Source organism: Carassius auratus, chromosome 9, assembly GCF_003368295.1.
Source record: "Carassius auratus strain Wakin chromosome 9, ASM336829v1, whole genome shotgun sequence".
NCBI lineage: Eukaryota > Metazoa > Chordata > Actinopteri > Cypriniformes > Cyprinidae > Carassius > Carassius auratus.
Genome location: NC_039251.1, coordinates 36,350,338 through 36,370,956, shown reverse-complemented (window position 1 = coordinate 36,370,956; position 20,619 = coordinate 36,350,338). Strand labels below are relative to the sequence as shown.

General features: G+C 37.1%; 1 protein-coding gene across 8 annotated transcripts in view; it reads left to right on the top strand.

The window, feature by feature from the left end:
• The window catches only part of LOC113109159 (formin-like protein 2), a 66,170-nt gene that overhangs the window by 7,087 nt on the left and 38,464 nt on the right, over positions 1-20,619 (top strand). For all 8 annotated transcript variants that reach the window (XM_026272745.1, XM_026272748.1, XM_026272751.1 and 5 more), the window contains exons 2-3: positions 18,426-18,509; positions 20,275-20,355. In XM_026272745.1, the coding sequence (XP_026128530.1) occupies positions 18,426-18,509; positions 20,275-20,355 (165 nt within the window). The remainder of the gene's footprint in view (positions 1-18,425; positions 18,510-20,274; positions 20,356-20,619) is intronic.

Sequence of the window (20,619 nt, the reverse complement as noted above, 5' to 3'; positions counted from 1 at the left end):
GCTTGTAATGTCTGAAGACAGGTTTGCCATGAGTAATTAATCTGAGAAACAACAGGAAAAGCTCTGTTCCAAAACACAAGACTTACCTTGATTGAAACAAGAAATTTAGAGATTTGCTTCAAAAATAATGTTGTAGAGATTCACTTTCACCTTTTAAAAATGAGCTCATGAGCTTGACTAAAGCCCTGCACAGATGGCTCTGTTTATAAGTGAGTCGTGCTGTTTGTCTACCTCATCTTACGCACTTATTATGCAATGTGTCCCTAAATCTACCACTGAAATGTCAGACATTAGATTTCCTAGACCACCAAATCCCCCCAATATGAGTCAGATGTTGGCTTACTGTCTAACATCTCTCATTGGGCTGCAGGAAGGTGACATATATCTGTAAAAATGCAGTAGTTTTTCCATGAATCGCTCGATGGAAACGCTGTGGCAGTTTATAGCTGAGATTTTAATATGCATTTACTCAGATCAGCACATTAAAAGGGCTTGTTTTAATCAGTGGGTTATTATGATATGTGCTCTTCTGTATTATGTCTTTTTTTTGTCTGATTGTTGGCTTGTGTGTGAATATTAAACTTTCAAAGCAAAGAATCCCAAACTGGGGCTCATGAATCCCCGAGGGTTTGTGACGGGAGAACTGTAGGGGTCGGTGAGTTGAGAAAAGGCTAATTCATTAAAACAAACGTAACAAGTTTAAATGCAATGATTAAAAATAAATAAATGAATATTTATAAAACATAATATTTATACAAACTAATATTTACTAACAGCATGCACCAGCAAAAGCCCTTAAGTTCACTTTATTTAAACATTTGCGTTAACATTTATGCTATTCTTTTGCTTATGGTGCTCAGAAACCAATTTCACATGAACAAAATTAATGAAACATCATGGAAAATGTCCTAAAAGGATAAAGCTACAGTACAGTGGATAGAACAGATTGCATTAGTTGCTCTTGAAAGAATTCAATGAGAAATGCTTGTCTCTTACTTCTGGCAAATCCGATCTGAGTTTCGACAGCTCTTAAGAAACTCAGGAAACTAAGGTCTTTTCTCCATTCGCTCTCAAATGAATCAGATCATTGTGTAGAAGGAACAACTGAGATATTACAGAGTTGGAGTTTGTGATTGTCTTTTTTCTTCGAGTTCATGTTGTAGTGATTTTCGTATCATGTTTACCACAGTTTCCTCATTCAACTGTGATTGTGCTTGATGCAAAAAGGAGCATTTGATCTCTCAGTTTGATTGTCTTCATGTTTAATCATCTGAAGAGAAGGGAAGGCCGTTTTTCGAGCGGCGTGCGGGCCACACAGAGTGAGCCGAGTCTTGAGTCCTCTATTAAAGGATCAGTCAGTGTGCTTTTGTTAGCCAGATGCTGTGAATTAAACACTGAGACTGTTTTTCCTGTAAAGAGGGGGCAACCCCCCATACGGACTTTACAGAATCCCCTCTGAGAATTTAGCTCTGGTTAAAAATGGAGAGAATGATCCTAATGAACAAAGAAACGTCACTGAGTTATAAAGAAAGTATGATTTTCAGACAATATCTCTATGTTTGCTTGAGTAACAAAATAAGTAGAGATGGTTTCACATTATTAAACACGAAAGTAACACAAAAATATCAAAACAAGACATTTTATTAATCAGTTATGACATATAAAAAACGCTGTTTAACCTCGTCCTGGGAACAGTGTGCACGGCTGACTCATGTCTGTATGTAGGTGTCATTTTATTATGTTCACTTGTTATCTGACAGCTTCCCGAAAGTCTTGGCTTCCGAATATATGCTAATTTCAGTTTGGAGAACACAATTCACACACATCATACTCAACATTTGACTTACATGTTATATTATAGCCTCCATTATGATAACGAGCATATCTCCTTTATATACTCCTATACAGTATATATACACTTTAAAAGCACACTTCTTCTGTAATCGAATGGATTTAGTTATTTGGGAAAGTGATGTAATGTGCAGCCTGCTGACTTTTCTCTTAGAGTAACGTTCTCTATTGTGTATTTCATTTGTCTACTGTCCTTTTTGTAATGCCAGTTGTTCATTGGAAGAATAAGGCCATTATTTGTCAAACATGTGTACGTAAAGTGTTTAGAGTGAGCACTGGTGCTAGACAATATGTCGATGACATCAGCGTTACATCATTGAAAGCTTATGTCATAATACTATAATATCTGTCTTTTACCAGTCCTGTTGTGCTTCAGACAACAGCCTTTAGTGTTTGCGAAACAGAACTGTGTTGATATTCTGGTTCTAGACTGTGTTATAAAGCTGTAAGTTTGATGGTAAGTTCAACATTGATCAGAAGATCAGCATATCAGAATAATTTCTGAAGGATCACGTGACACTGAAGACTGTAGTGATGAACACTACACTTTGTTCTGCTTTGCAACTAAATCAAATGTGTTTTTTTTCTAAATGTGATGTTTGCTTTCTCTTTAGGTCAGTAAGTTTTAAAAATCTATCAATCAATATGTTTTATGTTTTGTACTGTTTAAGCAAAGTCATGTTTGTGTTGTGTTGTGGTCACAGGCCTGTTCTGCTGACTCTTAATGAATCTAACTGAACAATAGCTGCTCACCCTTCAGCAGACGCTTGAGAACAGCTGTGGCTCCTGTGCAGCCGCCAGACACACACACTCTTTATTCAGTCTCAGAGCAGAGCCTGGCACGAGCCCGCAGGACCTTCCTCTCCTCCCTTCTGTCTGTCCATCCAGGGTCCCACAGGGTCGTTTAGGGGCAGGCTGTTCTCTCAGCTAATTAGCCATAGTAGAGCAGAATATCAGCTCTAGCTGGAGGGGAGAGAGAAAGGCTAGGGATTTTTATAGTTGAAGTGCTCAAATTATTTAAAAATATTACACAAATGAAAACAAAACACACAAAAAAAGCACATAACAAAATGATTTAAATGTAAAGTAAAAATGATATGAATAGAAACTATACAGCTTGAAAGGGTTCAAATATCCAAAGATGCTGGAAAACTGCAGGACCTTAAATATTTTTTCTGAAGAACGCTGCTCAGTTTAACTGTTCAGAACAAACAAGGGACTCATGCACAACCATCACAAAACAGAAAGACAGTCGAGGATCATCAGGTAACAGAACACAGTAAGAACCAAGGGTTCCCAAACTTTTGAGTAGGGTTATTTGAATAATTTCAACATTTCTTTGTCTTGTGGAATAAATGTTAATATCTTTTATGTACAATATCTTACTCAGAACAGTACTAAATAAAATATAACATGCATTTAGTATGATCTCTCTTATTTTTTGAAAATTACTTGCATTTTCACAGATTCTGCAAAGGGTGCCCAAATTTCGAGCCCCACTGTATATAGTATATAATGTAGTAGATCAGATACACTTTATCAGGTCTTCCTTTAAGCGTTTAACCAGACTGTCATACAATCTCTTACAACAATTATGACTTAAATGTATAGCTATGTTTTTAATTATATTTCAATATTAATAAAAAAAAAAATGATAATGAGAATAACTGATATTATAATTAATAGTGTTCTGGGTTTGAACAAAATTAGATCTGGGTTAAGTTTCAAATTCAACGCCAGTTGGATGTCAGTCTACTCTTTAGTATGCTCAAAAATATTTCAGTTTATGATTCAACTTATGATTCAGTCGCCACTTTGGACATTTGTACATTTAAATGCAAATTAAGAATATCACAGAGTCTTTTGCCCTGAACGTATACATACTGTATAAGATATCAACATTTATCTCTTGTACAATAAGTTCCATTAAAATTCCATAAAAAAAATAAATAAATAAAAATCATATCAATGCATACCAATGCTCTAAACCTGCCACACTAAAAACAAGGACACCTAAAAATAATAGTCTAACTCAACTTGTTTTATTCAAGTCAAAAATATATTTAACAGCCCAAAAGCAAAACAAATGATGGTTAATGATTTCTAATAGTAATAGTACTGCCTGTTGATTTCAGTAGCCTATCAAACTCTCAAGCAGGCAGCGAACCTAAGAGACCCTCATAAAATCTAAGGGTGCAATTTAGCCCGTTTTATGGTTGTTTTATAGCCCTGAAAGACCTGCGCGATCAGGAGATGTGATGGGTATCTGTGTACTGATTAACTCCGAGTGCCACACATTGTTAGCTCTTTTGTCTCATGTATTGTGTCACTCACTGTACTGAGCGCGAGGAGATGATGTCACAGGCCAGTCTGGCATCTTCATCAGTGAACAGTGACTGCTCAGACTGGATGCTGGGCTCTCTGCCCTCGTCATTGTCATGCAGTGCATTATGGGAGCTTTCAGGATAACGGTGTCGGCCAAGGTGACAGCTGCGAGAAGCTCCAGCGTGGCCCGAGCTCCATGCACAGATGGTGGGGAAGTGTGTGTGGGTGTTTTCTTTGGCCAGGCCAAGTGTTTGTGAATCCAGATGTTATCCTGACTGTACCAAAGCATAAGAGTACTTAATTGCTCAAAAAGAGAGGGATGAAGAAAAGTGCGAATACGATTGTTGAATAACTAGTTTGTACAGATCCAGCTTGACAAATGCAAGTTCCTGTCATTTGATCTTAGGGAGGTTTGCTTTTGTGCCAATTCAGGATCCTGATATTTGGTGTCCTTGTGCCCGCAATGCATCATGAGGGAAACAAGGTTCCTTTGAGTTATAGTGGCCATGTATAGAATACAGACAGAATTTATAATTCTGCTTCACATTGCAGCTTATTCTGGTTAGGAGCTGTCTACTTAGAGAGCATGAGCCTGACTGTGGGACATGTAAGGCAAACAACATGCTGCTTGCTTTTAAAAATGTCATTTGACATACATTTGTGTCCAAGGATACCTTGATTAAATCAAACTAAACTGATTGTGACCCACATGAGGTTGCCAGACATGCAGATTTCTATGAAAAGTAGCCTATTCTGTTTATAAATGAGTATGTGTTGTCACAATGCCAACATTTGGTTAGTTGGTACCAGTACCAGTAATGTTAAAGTTCTCAGGTCCAATTTTGGTACCGAGAAAACCAACAAAAAAGATTGGGATTTATATATTTAATGTCTAAGCTACAAGAACGAATGCAGTATCTGTTTTTTTGTCCTTTCTGTTGCTACGGTTCAAAAGTTTTAAATTCAGTTTCACATTTAAACACTGTTATCAATCCAGAAACTTTCCAGTGTGTGCTGTGTTGCATGAAGAAATGTCTGTCTGTCTGTTCTACTTTCTATTTACGCTTTGTTTGTTATGATGGAAGGATTTGTGAGCGTAGTATATTTTGACTAGTCAGCCTTAGATGTCATGCCTACGTTGGTTAAACGTCTGATGCATATGGGGCACAAAAGTGGAAACACTTCAGGAGTGTCAAAGTCGTCATCGGATTGGTTGAATTCTACAGGATTCCCGGGAGACATGTGTGTTGCGTTCTTTAATGCTCAACCTGGAAACAAAGATGACGTGCCATTGAGTTTACAATTGTGATGACAATCACTTGTCAGGATCAAATAAACATTTAATAAGTAAAGAAATATTTAAAGTTTGCAGCGTAGAATCTTTAAAATATTTTAGAGAGTTTTACACACCGTTAAAATAACGGCCTGTTACTGTGGCAACAAAAAACGCGATGCTGAATGAAATGAAATTTGATTGGCTGTTTGTCGGTCAAACAGCCAAACAGCCTCAACATGTCGGTCAAACAGCCTGAGGGGCGGACCTTGGCCAATGAAAGCTGCCATGGATTCCACACAAAACTAATTTTGACTAATTAACTAAACTTGGCTGGTTGGCCATTGCGCTCATGCGCTCAACAGAAATGTCTGTGATTGGCTGCAATGCTTAGCGCTTCAAAACATGTTGGAAATAGGAACCTTTGATGTCCTTCCCAGAGTGCTTACATAAATACGCACTGGACCTGCATCAGCAGGTATTGAACTAAATCAGTACTACCTGTTTTGCAGAAAAGCTGCTATCATTAGGTGCTTTTGCACTGGAGAAACCTTTTCATAGTTCCTAAAACTAATGGCGGAAGTTCCTAGTTTTTGGCACGTTCGTACAGCAGGAACTAGGAACTTACTTGGTTTTAGGAACTGTGTTTGGGGGAACTAATTTAGCTCCTACTTCAGAGTAGAGTCTAAAACAGTTCTATAGGAAAAATCAGTGATGTAAGTTTACGCTGATTGGCCTAACGCATATGAAACACAGGTTACATGGCATTTTTAAAAAGCAGAGTAAATATATTTACTCCACGATAATGGCATTTACCTGTTGTGTTCGATTATGTGTAACACTGTAGGTTCTCATGGGGATTTAGTCAGATTTTCATGCTCTTAAAATCTTGTAAATTGTGCGTTTCACTGGATGGGGCGTGGACTAAATATTGTTACAATTTGTAGCATTCTAGGAACTTTTAAAAATGTTGTTTCTCAGCAGAGTGATATAATCAAGAGGAGGAGGAGGACAAATGATGGAGGACAAATGTTTTAAAGGGCATGCAAGAGTTAAACGAATTGTTAATTTTGCTATGATAGTAGGTCCTTTTAGCATTGGAGATATTAGCAGGGAAGGAAGAGAGGAGTGACTGATACACATTACGGTACGTAGGATTTGCACCAAATCCTTCCAGCAGCACTGAGCTTAGAGCGATGTTCGCGGAGAACAACAGACAGCCAAGGGGCAGAAGGGGTATGGGCTGGCCTGGAAGACAAGGGGCATTGGAGCAGAAAGTATCAGTAGCACTGTAAGCATCAAGAGATGCTAACTGTTTAGCGGGAGGAAGTGAAGATGAAACCATAGCAGATAGCTGGGAGGGTGAGTGAGCATAGGTTACATCGAAAGTTGACATGTGGAGGGGTATGTGTTGTTTCAGGAACCGTGTTTAAGAGTGAGGAGGAAGTGATCCGAGGTGTGTAGTGGAGTACATGATCAGTGGAGCAGTGTCATGTGTAAATAAGGTTTAGTTGGTTGATGGTTTGTGAGTAGCTGCAGTTAACATGCCCTTGAGATCAAAAGAGGCAAGCAGAGTGTGGAAGTTTTTATCTAGGTGGATGTTGAAGTCTCCAAGCAAAACTAGGGGAATACCATCCTCAGGAAAGGATGAGAGCAGCACATCTAATTCATCCAAGAAGTTACCCAGTGGTCCTGGGGTTGATAAACAACTACAAAATGGATTTGAAAAGGGTGTGTCAAAGTAATTGAATGTGATTCAAATGAGCTGTTAATACCCAGAGAATATAGGCAAAGTACGCAGGTTGTGAGGATTGTGCTGCCTATAGTGTGTGATGCTTGGTTTGTGAGTGGTAATAATAGTAAATAGAGTTGGTCATTAAAACTGAAACAAAAATTAAGCAAGGTGTAGAAAAGAGGACAAATCAAAAGTGATAGTTATGTCCCTTCTGTTGTCCCTGCACGGTAGAGTTGTTGGTCTTTACACTCTGCCGCGAGTGTAAACTACACTATCGCCACACTATCCTTTTTTTATACCCATTTGACAAAATGGAAAATGAATTCAGCTGAACACACTTTACTGTTTATCACAACAAAAGGCTAAGCAAGTGCACGACACTGATAAAAAGGTATGCGATACTGTACGAGACCAAACGCGATCTCAGCACGTCTCAACACAGTAAACAAAACAAGCTTTTCTTAGCAACGCCATCTGTGCTAAACACTGCCGAGACAAGAAATAAATACACTTGCGATCATTTTTATCTTACGCTGATTGACTTCAACACATTTTTGTTGAGTTTGGAGTTGAGTATTAATTAATTAATTAATAATATTTTATTTATTTATTTATTTATTAGTATTAATTTAATACAAATTTCTAAAAATATTTTAATTATTTATTATTATTATTATTATTATTTTTTTTATACAATTTTAACGTTTCAAATTAAATTAAATTGACATTAGTTAATGTATTATAAACAAAAAAACGAATTAACTTTGAACAAAATTGTGTTTTTGAATTTTTCTACTGTTAACAAATCAAACCGTCTCTCTCCATCTTGTTCTGGTAGTGTCTGTCTCTGTATGTCTTGCTGCATGTGTAATGGTTCAGATGGATGCGATGTGTCATGTGACGAGGTTAAAAGGTCCTGAGTGTGAATTAGCAGTGTGTTCTGCTCTGTCAGAGTGTGACGGTCAGATCTCAGGGGGATTTAGTCGAACCCTTTACAACACACATAAACCTCAGAGCCAGTCACTTCTCACGTTTGATATTTGTCTCCGCAAACACAAAGAATTGACTGATGTTTTAAGTCACCCAGTTGAACCTTTTTAGACTTTTTAGAGTTTTAGACATACTCACCAACTGAAATTAACCACCAACTGAATCTAGTTAATCATTGTTGTGGTCTTCTTAGAAAGTTCTGGCAGTGTCTAAACATGTTGGGTCGCATTCAGTGAGAAACAGCACAGACATTGTCAAAATTAGCTCAAGGTTTGCATTTATTTGAATGCCACCATTCCAGTTCTTTACTAATATGTCTTTTTTTAGTCTAACAAAGGGGAGTTGATGCCTCACATTCTGCCGTGGGTGTTACTCAAGACTGGGGTCATATGGGTCGATCCCACAAACAGCATTTGTACAGGACAGCACAAATCACGTGTGTACAGCCGACTCGGGACAGAAGCCTTTAAGCGCAGTAATAATAAAGTAACATGATGGATTTTATATGAATGGAATCAGTTTATGATGTTTTTTCTCAGCTGTGTTGTTGTCTGTTGGTTTCTAGAGTTTATGTTTGTGGTTACTCTTAGTAATTGTGATGCTTTAGCATTTCATACTATTAGTGTGCTGAGACACTCGAGACTGAATGATCATAATCCAGCAGCCCACCCTTTTACAACTCTGCTCCTCACTTACTCTACTTTCTTTCTTTCTTTCTTTCTTTCTTTCTTTCTTTCTTTCTTTCTTTTGGGACAAGTGACTTAAATAGATAAGTACCTGTAAAAGCTGCTTGGATAGCAGATCTGCGCATAGCTGCATTAAGTTTCAAGCTGCGTCTAGTATTATCTGTTGATGGATCTGATAAAGGCTTTAAGACAAACTGAACTCAATGCTTCTTGTGTGAGAGCACAAACTACATACTTTTACTACATAGTAGAAGTCACTAATTGAAACGTGGTCATATATGTGCAGGAAACAAAGCATATTTACCCCCAACCTTAATTAAAACATCATTAACCCAAAACACAATTAAAACATCATTTTCGATATCATTAAGAGACCATGTACAGTCATTATCAAAATGATCAGGACCTCAACACAATCAAAATGACCAGAAATTACTCCACTTATTATATAACAGTTTGCCAAATGGATGTGCTAAACTGATTTAAAGTTAATGAACACAAAAGTGATACAAGAGACATTAAACTAGCACACATTTCTAGGACATCAGTCACCTCTGAGGATTATATTATACAGTTTGATTGCAGAATGACCGATCAGAATCATATACCTGACAGATGTGTAGTGAGATATATCACCTGGAAAGGGAATAAAAGAGGGACAAATAAATTGGCTGCTGGAAAAGAGAATAAATCATCTTAACTGTACAGTATTTAAAGGATTAATTTGGCCAGTATACTGTACAGTAGATATTGTGTAGTATTCACTAAGTAGTAAGCTAGTTTTCATTGTCTGTTTTGGGGTGGAGCAGACAGTGGGGGTCTGAGATTACACTACTAATCCACTAGCAGATGGGGACACCTGGGTAGCCCCGCAGAATCGGCCGGATTACGGAAACATGTTGCGCTAATTAGGGGACGACACTCGCCACCTGGCTAAATCTGTGAGGAGCGTTTATTATTTGGACCGAAAGACAGAAACAAAGATCATTTCCTGTGTGAGGTCTCATCTGTTTGCAGTCGCTGACTTCCCTGTGCTGACAGATTCTGACTGCACTCTGTACAGATGTCACTGATACGGTCAATTGTTGACCAGTTTCTTGAAAACATTAGTGAGGAACATCAAGTGTTTCTGCAGGAATGGATTTAGCCATTAATCTGTAAGTAGGGATATCGTTTAGTTAAGCCTGTAAAGAGCGGGAGGACTTTTGTACCAGATGGAGACTTTCTTGTTACGCAGTTTCCCCTCAAAACTACTGGCAAAACTGTTGATTAAAATGGGTCTTTTTATGATGAAGAGAAATTGGCAGATATTAAGGATGTTAAATTGTTACATTTAGTAATTGCTTTTTAATGTATATATATATATATATATATATATATATATATATATATATATATATATATATATATATATATTCAAGTTCAAGTCAAGTCACCTTTATTTATATAGCGCTTTAAACAAAATACATTGCATCAAAGCAACTGAGCAACATTAATTAGGAAAACAGTGTGTCAATAATGCAAAATAATAGTTAAAGGCAGTTCATCATTGAATTCAGTGATGTCATCTCTGTTCAGTTAAATAGTGTCTGTGCATTTATTTGCAATCAAGTCAACGATATCGCTGTAGATGAAGTGACCCCAACTAAGCAAGCCAGAGGTGACAGCGGCAAGGAACCGAAACTCCATCGGTGACAGAATGGAGAAAAAAACCTTGGGAGAAACCAGGCTCAGTTGGGGGCCAGTTCTCCTCTGACCAGACGAAACCAGTAGTTCAATTCCAGACCGCAGCAAAGTCGGATTGTGAAGAAGACTCATCTGTTTCCTGTGATCTTGTCCTGGTGCTCCTCTGAGACAAGGTCTTTACAGGGCATCTGTATCTGGGGCTCTAGTTGTCCTGGTCTCCACTGTCTTTCAGGGCAGTAGAGGTCCTTTCTAGGTGCTGATCCACCATCTGGCCTGGATATGTATACGCTTGACCTAATTAATGCAGCCTAAAAATCTTTAACGGATTTGGATATTAAAAGCATTTTAGTATGTTATGTGTAAGCCAGGTTAAAGAGATGGGTCTTTAATGTAGATTTAAACTGCAAGAGTGTGTCTGCCTCCCGAACAATGTTAGGTAGGTTATTCCAGAGTTTAGGCAACAAATAGCAAAAGGATCTGCCGCCCGTAGTTGATTTTGATATTCTAGGTATTATCAAATTGCCTGAGTTTTGAGAACATAGTGGACTTTGAGGATTATAATGTAAAAGGAGCTCATTCAATTTAGATATATTTTGAGATGGAAAAATGCAGATTTACAAGGAAAGATTGTGATCAAATAGCACACCGAGGTTTCTAACTGATGACGAAGAATTGACAGAGCAGCCATCAAGTCTTAGACAGTGTTCTAGGTTATTACAAGCAGAGTTTTTTGGTACTATAATTAACACCTCTGTTTTTTTTCAGAATTTAGAAAGTAAGAAATTACTCGTCATCCAGTTTTTTTATATCGACTATGCATTCCATTAGTTTTTGAAATTGGTGTGTTTCACCGGGCTGTGAAGAAATATAGAGCTGAGTATCATCAGCATAACAGTGAAAGCTAACACCATGTTTCCTGATGAGATCTCCCAAGGGTAACATATAACGCGTGAAGAGTAGCGGCCCTAGTACTGAGCCTTGAGGTACTCCATACTGCACTTGTGATTGATATGATACATCTTTATTCACTGCTACGAACTGATGGCGGTCATATAAGCACGATTTAAACCATGCTAATGCACTTCCACTGATGCCAACAAAGTGTTCAAGTCTATGCAAAAGAATATTGTGGTCAATTGTGTCAAATGCAGCACTAAGATCCAATAAAACTAATACAGCGATACACCCACGATCAGATGATAAGAGCAGATCATTTGTAACTCCAAGGAGAGCAGTCTCAGTACTATGATACGGTCTAAATCCTGACTGGAAATCCTCACATATACCATTTTTCTCTAAGAAGGAATATAATTGTGAGGATACCACCTTTTCTAGTATCTTGGACAGAAAAGGGAGATTTGAGATTGGTCTATAATTAACTACTTCTTTGGGGTCAAGTTGTGTTTTTTCGATGAGAGGCTTAATAACAGCCAGTTTGAAGGTTTTGGGGACATATCCTAATGACAATGAGGAATTAATAATAGTCAGAAGAGGATCTATGACGTCTGAAGCACCTCTTTTAGGAGCTTAGATGGTATAGGGTCTAACATACATGTTGTTGGTTTAGATGATTTAACAAGTTTTTAAAATTCTTCCTCTCCTATAGTAGAGAATGAGTGGAACTGTTCCTCAGGGGGTCTATAGTGCACTGTCTGATGAGATACTGTAGCTGATGGTTGCAATTTTATCTCTAATAGTATCGATTTTAGAAGTAAAGTAGTTCATAAAGTCATTACTGCTGTGGTGTTGGGAAATCTCAACACTTGTTGAGGATTTATTTTTCGTTAATTTAGCCACTGTATTGAATAAATACCTGGGGTTATGTTTGTTTTCTTCTAAAAGAGAAGAAAAATAATCCGATCTAGCAGTTTTTAATTTTTTTCTGTAGGATAGGTTACTTTCCCGCCAAGCAATACAAAATACCTCTAGTTTTGTTTTCCTCCAGCTGTGCTCCATTTTTCGGGCTGCTCTCTTTAGGGTGCGAGTGTGCTCTTTATACCACGGTGTCAAACTGTTTTTCTTAACCTTCCTTAAGTGTAAGGGAGCAACTGTATTTAAAGTGCTAGAAAAGAGAGAGTCCATAGTTTTTTGTTGCATCATCAAGTTGTTCGGAGGTTTTGGATATGCTAAGGATTTTGGATACAACAGGAAGATAACTAAAAAAGCAGTATATATATATATATATATATATATATATATATATATATATATACATACAATATGACGGTTTGGTACATACCTCGACGGTTCAGTATGATGTCGGTAGAGCAGGAGGAAAAAAAGCTAAACAATGGATTACTGGACAAATTTCTTTTTATTTAAAGATATTCAGTTACAATTCAAACTTTCTTAGAGATAAAAATTGACCTCAGCTTCTGCTTTTAACTATAGGGGCCCTTTTACATTACTATAAGGTGACAGTTAACAACAGAGCCCAAACTTAAATTCAATTACTATTTATGTTTTTATTTAACTATTTATTTATATTAAATTATTTAACTATAATAATCAACATTCAAATTAAAAATGTGTATGCAAACATGTAAATTGCACATAATGCAGGTTAGGGTGGAAATTTTTGCTAACATTACAGGGATTTTTGGAAAGTTTCAGAAAATTCTCCACCCCTTTGCATCCCTAATGCAGTTTTTAAATTAACTTCTGTAACTTATATCTTGCTGAAATATAAACATTGACACAGTGGCCGCCATAACTTGTTTCATAATAGATTTATAAATTTAAGTAAAATATAATGAGTATATAGTGTGATATATCTCAAGCAATGCATATTGTTTACAAGCTGTTAATGATGTCTTTTAGTAATTTAAACTGTGTTTGGTGATGCATGATTTGTTCATTCATGTTTATTTCACTTTAAAACTAGTAATAAAGAGGAAGGGATGCTTGTGCTCACTCGCTAGGCTACGACTGAAGATCAGTCGCTCCACATCGTAGAGCTCCAAACGACATTCATTGTTTGAATTTCCTATTTTTTTTTTTTTACTGTGATTTACCACAGGTGGTATTTATTACTATAAAAGTTCAATCCAGACTAATAGGGTTTTTGGTCCACTGGAAGAGACAGTCTGGACGCCACCAGACACAGAGAAATGTGATAAAGAGTGATCACATGCCTGACTGAGAGGAAAGAGCAGAGATTTGAGTCTGAGCGAGCTGCTCTCTTCCTCCTTATGCTGAGAAACTCTTCAGATCCAAGACTCACACCAGACAGAGACTTCATTTAGCAAATCCAGTGATTCTGAGACAAGAAAGGGAAATTTATGCTGCCATAGAGGGACTTTGTTTAGAGGTGATGACACCTGTTCAGCCTTAGATATTTACACACTTTATAACTTTAAAGTGTAATGTTTAATGTGATCTCTATCATAGCAGTGCCCTGTTAAAGCCATAACATACTGTACATTCACTACAGATGCATCCATCAAACAACATACACCTCTGCTTGAAACTAGAAATTTTCAGGCAGGTGTGTTTGGGAAGACTGGAGCTGAATTTAGCAAGACATTAGCCCTTCAGAAATAGACTAAAATCATGATTCATTAGTGTTCTCCAAATAGACCAGAGATCAGGTCTAAACTGGGACCAAAACAGAAGGAAATTCTTAGTTAGGAAACTTTGGCACAAGGCTTATTTATCTTTCCGTGTGTCCTATTATGACTCTCGTAATGATAAGCTAGAGATTCACCCCTCTTTCTTTATGGAAATCTCTTGGGGTAATGTCGTTATTGGACCATAAAGCATTTCTTTCTAGCAAGTCAAATACCTTATAAATGACAGGTGCTTTATCTCATTTGATTATTATCTCTCTTAATTTGTAACCTGTTGAGTACCAAGCTAAAGGCATACATTCATGCAAATACAGCTTCATCTTTACTGAACCTGAAAAAAAAACTAAAAGTTAAATAAAAAACTGAAAAGTTAATACTCTAAATTCTGTTTGGAAGATTGATGTAAATGTTGCAACGTTGATGTAACATGTTCTTTCTTGACTTGCACTGTAAAGAATTTCAACCTATAATAGAGCGCCGATAGTTACACAGATAGCTACCATGGTCTAAAAAGCATGACAAGATTGCACATTTTTCAGAGTTGCATGGTACATTACTTCATTTGAACTCTAAGTTTTCTTTCTCACGTCATTAAATCCTGCACACACTATGAAGTGATGATGATGATGATATCTCCCTCTTTTATTCATGCTCAAGCTGTGCTAGTTTTGGGAGAGCTGTGTTTAGTGGTGTTTGGGTCAGGGCGGGGTGCGTGTGTAGGTGCTTATTTGGATTTTTGAGCGGTCAGGATGTTTGAGATCGTCCCATCGAAGCCACTCAGACACAGGTGATCAAAGTACTGCCAGAGCTCGGTTTTTAGGGTCAAACTGACCATACCTACAAGACGACATCAGTGTGCCAGCTAAGCAGTTGTTCCTGGAAACTTCTTTCCCAAATGAGTGGGTTTTCCATCTTAGAGTCATATTTTCTGGTGGTAAATATGGTTGTGATGACTCAGAAGTGGTGGTATATTTAGTTTTTGACACTTCAGTTCAGATGTTGAAACATTTATTTCAATGCTTTTAAACAAATTGTTTGCAGTGCCAGACCTTTTTTTTATTGTCAATATAAAGTCTGGTCCACATTGCAACTTATTCTGATCAAGAAACAAGCACTCGGACAGAAAAAGAGCATATTTTAATGCTATGTTTAAGAGAAAATAAATCCAAAATCAGTTTATTCTATCCAAATGATTGTACAGACAACAATAAATAGGGGTGACACTTTAGTTTGGGGACCAATTCTTACTATTAACTATGACTTTTTAACTATATGTGACCCTGGACCCTGACCCTGGACCTATGACCCTGGTCATAATGGTAAATGTGTCCGAAATTGAGATTTATACATCATCTGAAAGCTGAATAAATAAGATTTCCATTGATCTATGTTTTTTTATGAGGACAATATTTGGCCGAGAAACAATTATTCTAAAATCTGGAAAGGTGCAAAAAAATAAAAAATAAATAAATAAATAAATATTGAGAAAATCACCCATAGATTTGTCCAAATGAAGTCCTTAGCAATGCATATTACTAATCAAAAATTAAGTTTTGATATATTTACGGTAAGAAATGGAACATGATCTTTACTTAATATCCTAATGATTTTTGGCATAAAAGAAATATTGATCATTTTGACCCATACTGTGTATTGTTGACTAATGCTACAAATATACTCGTGCTACTTAAGGGTCACATATGCTTATTAATATTTAGTAGAATAATAGTTAGTTGGGTTAAGTGATCTAGAATATGGTCATGCAGAATAAGGTATTAATATATGCTTTTTAAGTACTAATAAACAGCCATTAGTCTAGTAATATGCATGTTAATAAGCAACTCATTAATAGTGAGAATTGGTTCCTATACTAATGTGTTATCAACAAATGTAATACATTTGTTTAGAGTTTGTAATCAGATTTTGTATCCATTTAAACCTAAATAGTGCTGGACTCTTCACAGATACAGAACCCTTTGTGTCTTCAGAACTGACTGGAATCAGTGGGTTGAGCCCAGCTCTTGTTTAGGTCTGTAATAATCATCAGACGGTCAGTGAGCGGACTGTGGGCGATCTGTCCCTGCCTGGATCTACTTGTCTAATTATCCATCTGCATTTGGAAATATAATTAACTACATCAAATATGACAAATGATCTGCCCGGTCTAGATATGTATGTTCACCAGGAGTCTATATCGTGTTTCCTCTGAAAACATTGAAGATAGATTAGGGTGTTACTTTGGTGTGGATTGGGCCGGCTGTTTTGTAAAACTTGAACTTGGCATGAACTGGCATGATTGATCAGCTCAGCAAGCGTGTGTATTTGTTCAGCGTATGGATTTGCCTATCAAATACAGCTCCGTAGATCTGCAGATCTTTATTTCATTTGTCAGACATCTGGCCTTGCATATTAGATTTAGGTTTCTCTGTTGTCATAGCAATATCATATTACACAGCCTTCATCAGCGTGTCTGTTCACAAGCACCGAACCAGAAATTTTGTGTTTGGCTTTTCAAAGAGAGATAAAGGGAAACTCCCCGAGAGAAAACGAAATACACTCAAATGTATCTGAAATACAGTATACTACAAATACATTTACCCATTTACCATACTTTTTCTCTCTTATAATGCACGCAAATTGGAAAATCAGATCATATATGGTGAATCACATAATGATTAATCAGTTTTCCTTAATATTTATGAAAGACATGTATCACACGGTTGGCTTAACTCTGTTGCAATCAGCTGTGAGTAAATGCTGGAGAGGTCTGGATTCAGTGAGGATGCTGCCCAGTCAAACGCTGATAAAACCAGTCTTCAAAACCATTACGATGGTTTGGCTTTGCGTGTATAGATCAGATTTGAAGTGTTGGGTTTCCCTCTGGCCAACAGCTGCTGTGTTGAGGCTGGAAAACACAACATAGCCTCCCTGTGTGGATATGACACTGCTCTGGAAACCTACAGAGAAAAACAACAAGAGCAGCCCACGTCTACACACACAGATAAACAGAAGATGTCATGTAACAGCAGTGGGTTAGTGTTCACATCAGCACACGGTTGGAGAGGGAGGCGTGTGTTTGTGTTGGGTGGGGTACGGATGGGGCTCGGGTGACTGCAGTATTTTGGGGGAGTTCCATGCAGCAGATGTGTGAAAGTAGGGCAGACGTAGAGGACAGCGCTTGTGTAAGAGGCGGAGGTCTGATCTCAGCACATGTTTGGAGTTTGAGCGCACACATGTGCAGATGGGCTGTGTGTTTGAGCAGAAACATCTCCAGCACAAAATCACTCCTATTGAAAAAGACAAAGCTAACAGTGCAATAGCAAACTGTTGCAGAGAGAATGTCATTGGATTGATTAAGTGGCATCATTCATAAACTCTGATTATAGAGCACTACATATTATTATTATTATTATTATTATTATTATTATTATTATTATTATTATTATTATTATTATTATTATTATTATTTTAAGTCATTGGTTCTGGAATTAGCCAATGTATTGATTTAATTTACTTCACGGAGGTTGTGGGGGGGTGAAGATTTCGTGAACCACATCAATTAGATCCTTGTTTAAAACTAAGATAAAATAAATAAAAAATACAAGACTGTGTAAAAAAAGAAATCAAATCCTCAAAAGAATGTTAAAATTCATCGTTAGGATGACCTTTAACTTGTCTTAAATCTTTAATGGTAAGAGGTTATGCATTGATTTGGTTGTTTTAAATATTTAGCATGAAAAAATATTTTTTTTTAAATTCTGCATATCTACTACAATATTTTACTTATTGTCATCGCTGAAGCAGCCTCTGCCACTTGTTCCCATCCTGATATAATCAGCCTCCAAAGGAGAATTTCCTTCCCAGCAATTATAATTTCCTCAAAGAGAAACTTCTTTTTTCTTTTCCTCCGAATGCTTTCCAGTTTCCAATGTTGTTGCAACACGTTGCAGCCTTTGCATGCAAATGATTGTGAGAATTGATACTTAAAGGTTTAAGAACGATTTGGATTTAGATTTGGCTGTATTGAATTTGTTGTATTACACTACTGTCCATTTTTTTTTTCAAATAGTAATTTTAAGAATTGTACTTGTTTAAGCATTTTGCAGTAAATTTTCTCTCTTACTTTATTCTTTTTTAAGAGGTTAGGGTTAGGGTTAGGATTAGGGTTAGTATTAGGGTCCCCCCCCCAAAAAAAAAAAATTGTATCTGTGAGATTTACATTGCTATAATTAATTTATTAATCCGTTGTCATTTTTCTAGCTGTGGAAGTGCCAGAACTAACTTCTCTCTCTCCATGTGTCTTTACACAGAACTCAATGAACCTGCCTCCAGACAAAGCAAGATTACTACGACAGTACGACAACGAGAAGAAATGGGAACTCATTTGTGACCAGGTAATACATTCTCTCCTTCTCTTACCTCCTCCGTTCTCTCAGTCTTTCATCCAGAGTAAAGTGCAGCTAGAAGCTATAGAACTGAAGGTTTATGTAATCCCAGAGCGACTGGTCAGTAATGCTTGCATGGTTGCAGGTTTGGGACTTGCATGGGTTGAACTATGGACTAGATACATAACCTTAAGATACTACAGGGGTATTGTCACCTGTAGTTCACCCCAAAATAACATTTTTGTCATCGTTTACGTACCCACATATCATTACAAGTGTTTTTTGGACCCCTCTGACTGTCATTGGATTGACAAAACATCCTTCAAAATGCCGTCTTTTGTGTTCTGCCAAAGAAACAAAGTCATGAGGATGAGTAAATGATTAAAGCATTTTCCTTTATGGCTAAACTTTAACATGGTGCCACATGTTGTGCCCATAGAAATAACTTCCATGGATCCAGTCATGTATTTAGGATTTCACCAAGCATTTGAGGGAGACAAGTGTAAGCAATCTGTACTCCATTGAGTCACTGTTTGTTCCTCAGGTGACCTTGTGTCCCTGCAGACATAACATATTATCTCAATCTTGTTCTCATGAAGACAACACAACTCGTCTGTTTTGTGTTTCTTTTTCTCGTATTGACAGAAATGGTGAACTATTCTGGCCATCATGTTATAAATATTTTGTATGTTGAGATCAGATGACCTGCCACTGCTAGCACTAAAAACAGTTACAATTATAAAAGGTTTGCTTTATAGAGCACGTCCTAACTTATACTGTATGTTCTTCTAGTGTAGAAAATGCTTGCGGTTTTTATACTAATGTTAAAAATGATATACTTTCTCTTACATCAACTCGTTTTGTTCCTTACAACGCACTCCAGACTCTAAGAAGAATCTTGCTCTTGTGTTAGCTTCACACACACACGCACACACACACACACACACACACACACGCTGGCCACATGTTAAATGTCATTGTGTTATCCGTGACTGATGTGGTGTGTGTGTGTGTGCAGGGGCCTTGTGTTGTTTTGAAGGGAACTAGGTCTCTTCCTCTTTCCTGTTATGTGCTGTTGTTGATTGGCTGTTGCCAAGGGAAAGTGTGTGACAGGATGGAATACATATTTGATATGGAATATACTATAACTATTAGTATGAATAGTTATTATTCATAAATGATTAATAATAATCATTAAACATAATCATTATTAATCACAATTATTAATAACGCTACTTACTGTTACTTAAATGATCTAGCATTTCCTTTGTAAGATCTGGAGTGTTTGCTAAGTTTGATAAGGAAACATACTAATGGGGATAATAATGCTTTTGTATAATGCAAACTGTAAAAAAAACTGTTAATGACTGTTGTTAATTGGCAAAATATATCTATATATTTAGATATTTGCTTGGCTTGATATACAGTTTGTATTACTATATAGTTGAAATACATGTGTATTTGCTTGACTGAATGCCTGTATCTGTGTCCTCACACAGTTGGTCAGGTGATAGTAGTTAAGTCTGAATGCTGACTAATCTCTCTAAAGCAGTGTGCTTGTATTTCTGTAAACCCTAACCCTAATCCCATACTGTATGTAATCTGCCAACCCAGTTACGCTCTGAAAACAAATGTTTTGGCTTAAAAATAAATCAATAACGCAGCCTGCATCAATCTTTCATTACGGTCAGCCAATGAACGGCACTGAGATGGAGGATTTTAATTAGAAGTGTAAACACAATTTAGTATAAATCTCCGTATCTCTCTCTTCCAGGAACGATTCCAGGTGAAGAATCCTCCTCACACATACATCCACAAGCTGCAGGGTTATCTTGACCCAGCCGTGACCAGGAAGGTGAGTTCTGGTCTCATTCCCTCAAATCCAGTTTGGAGCAGCACATGTGTGTACGTGTTAAGGATGGGTGACCTCAGATGGGAAATAACTTCTGATAACTCATTTATCTTGACTAGAGTGCTGTCCTTATAGTGTATCAACACTGTGACAGCTGGCTATGGACAGGAACAGCTTACATTCTACTTCCTGCTAAGGGAAACTATGAGTTACTCCTAAACATCAGTCCAACTAAAGACTAGAGTAAAATGTGGTAGAGTAAAAAAG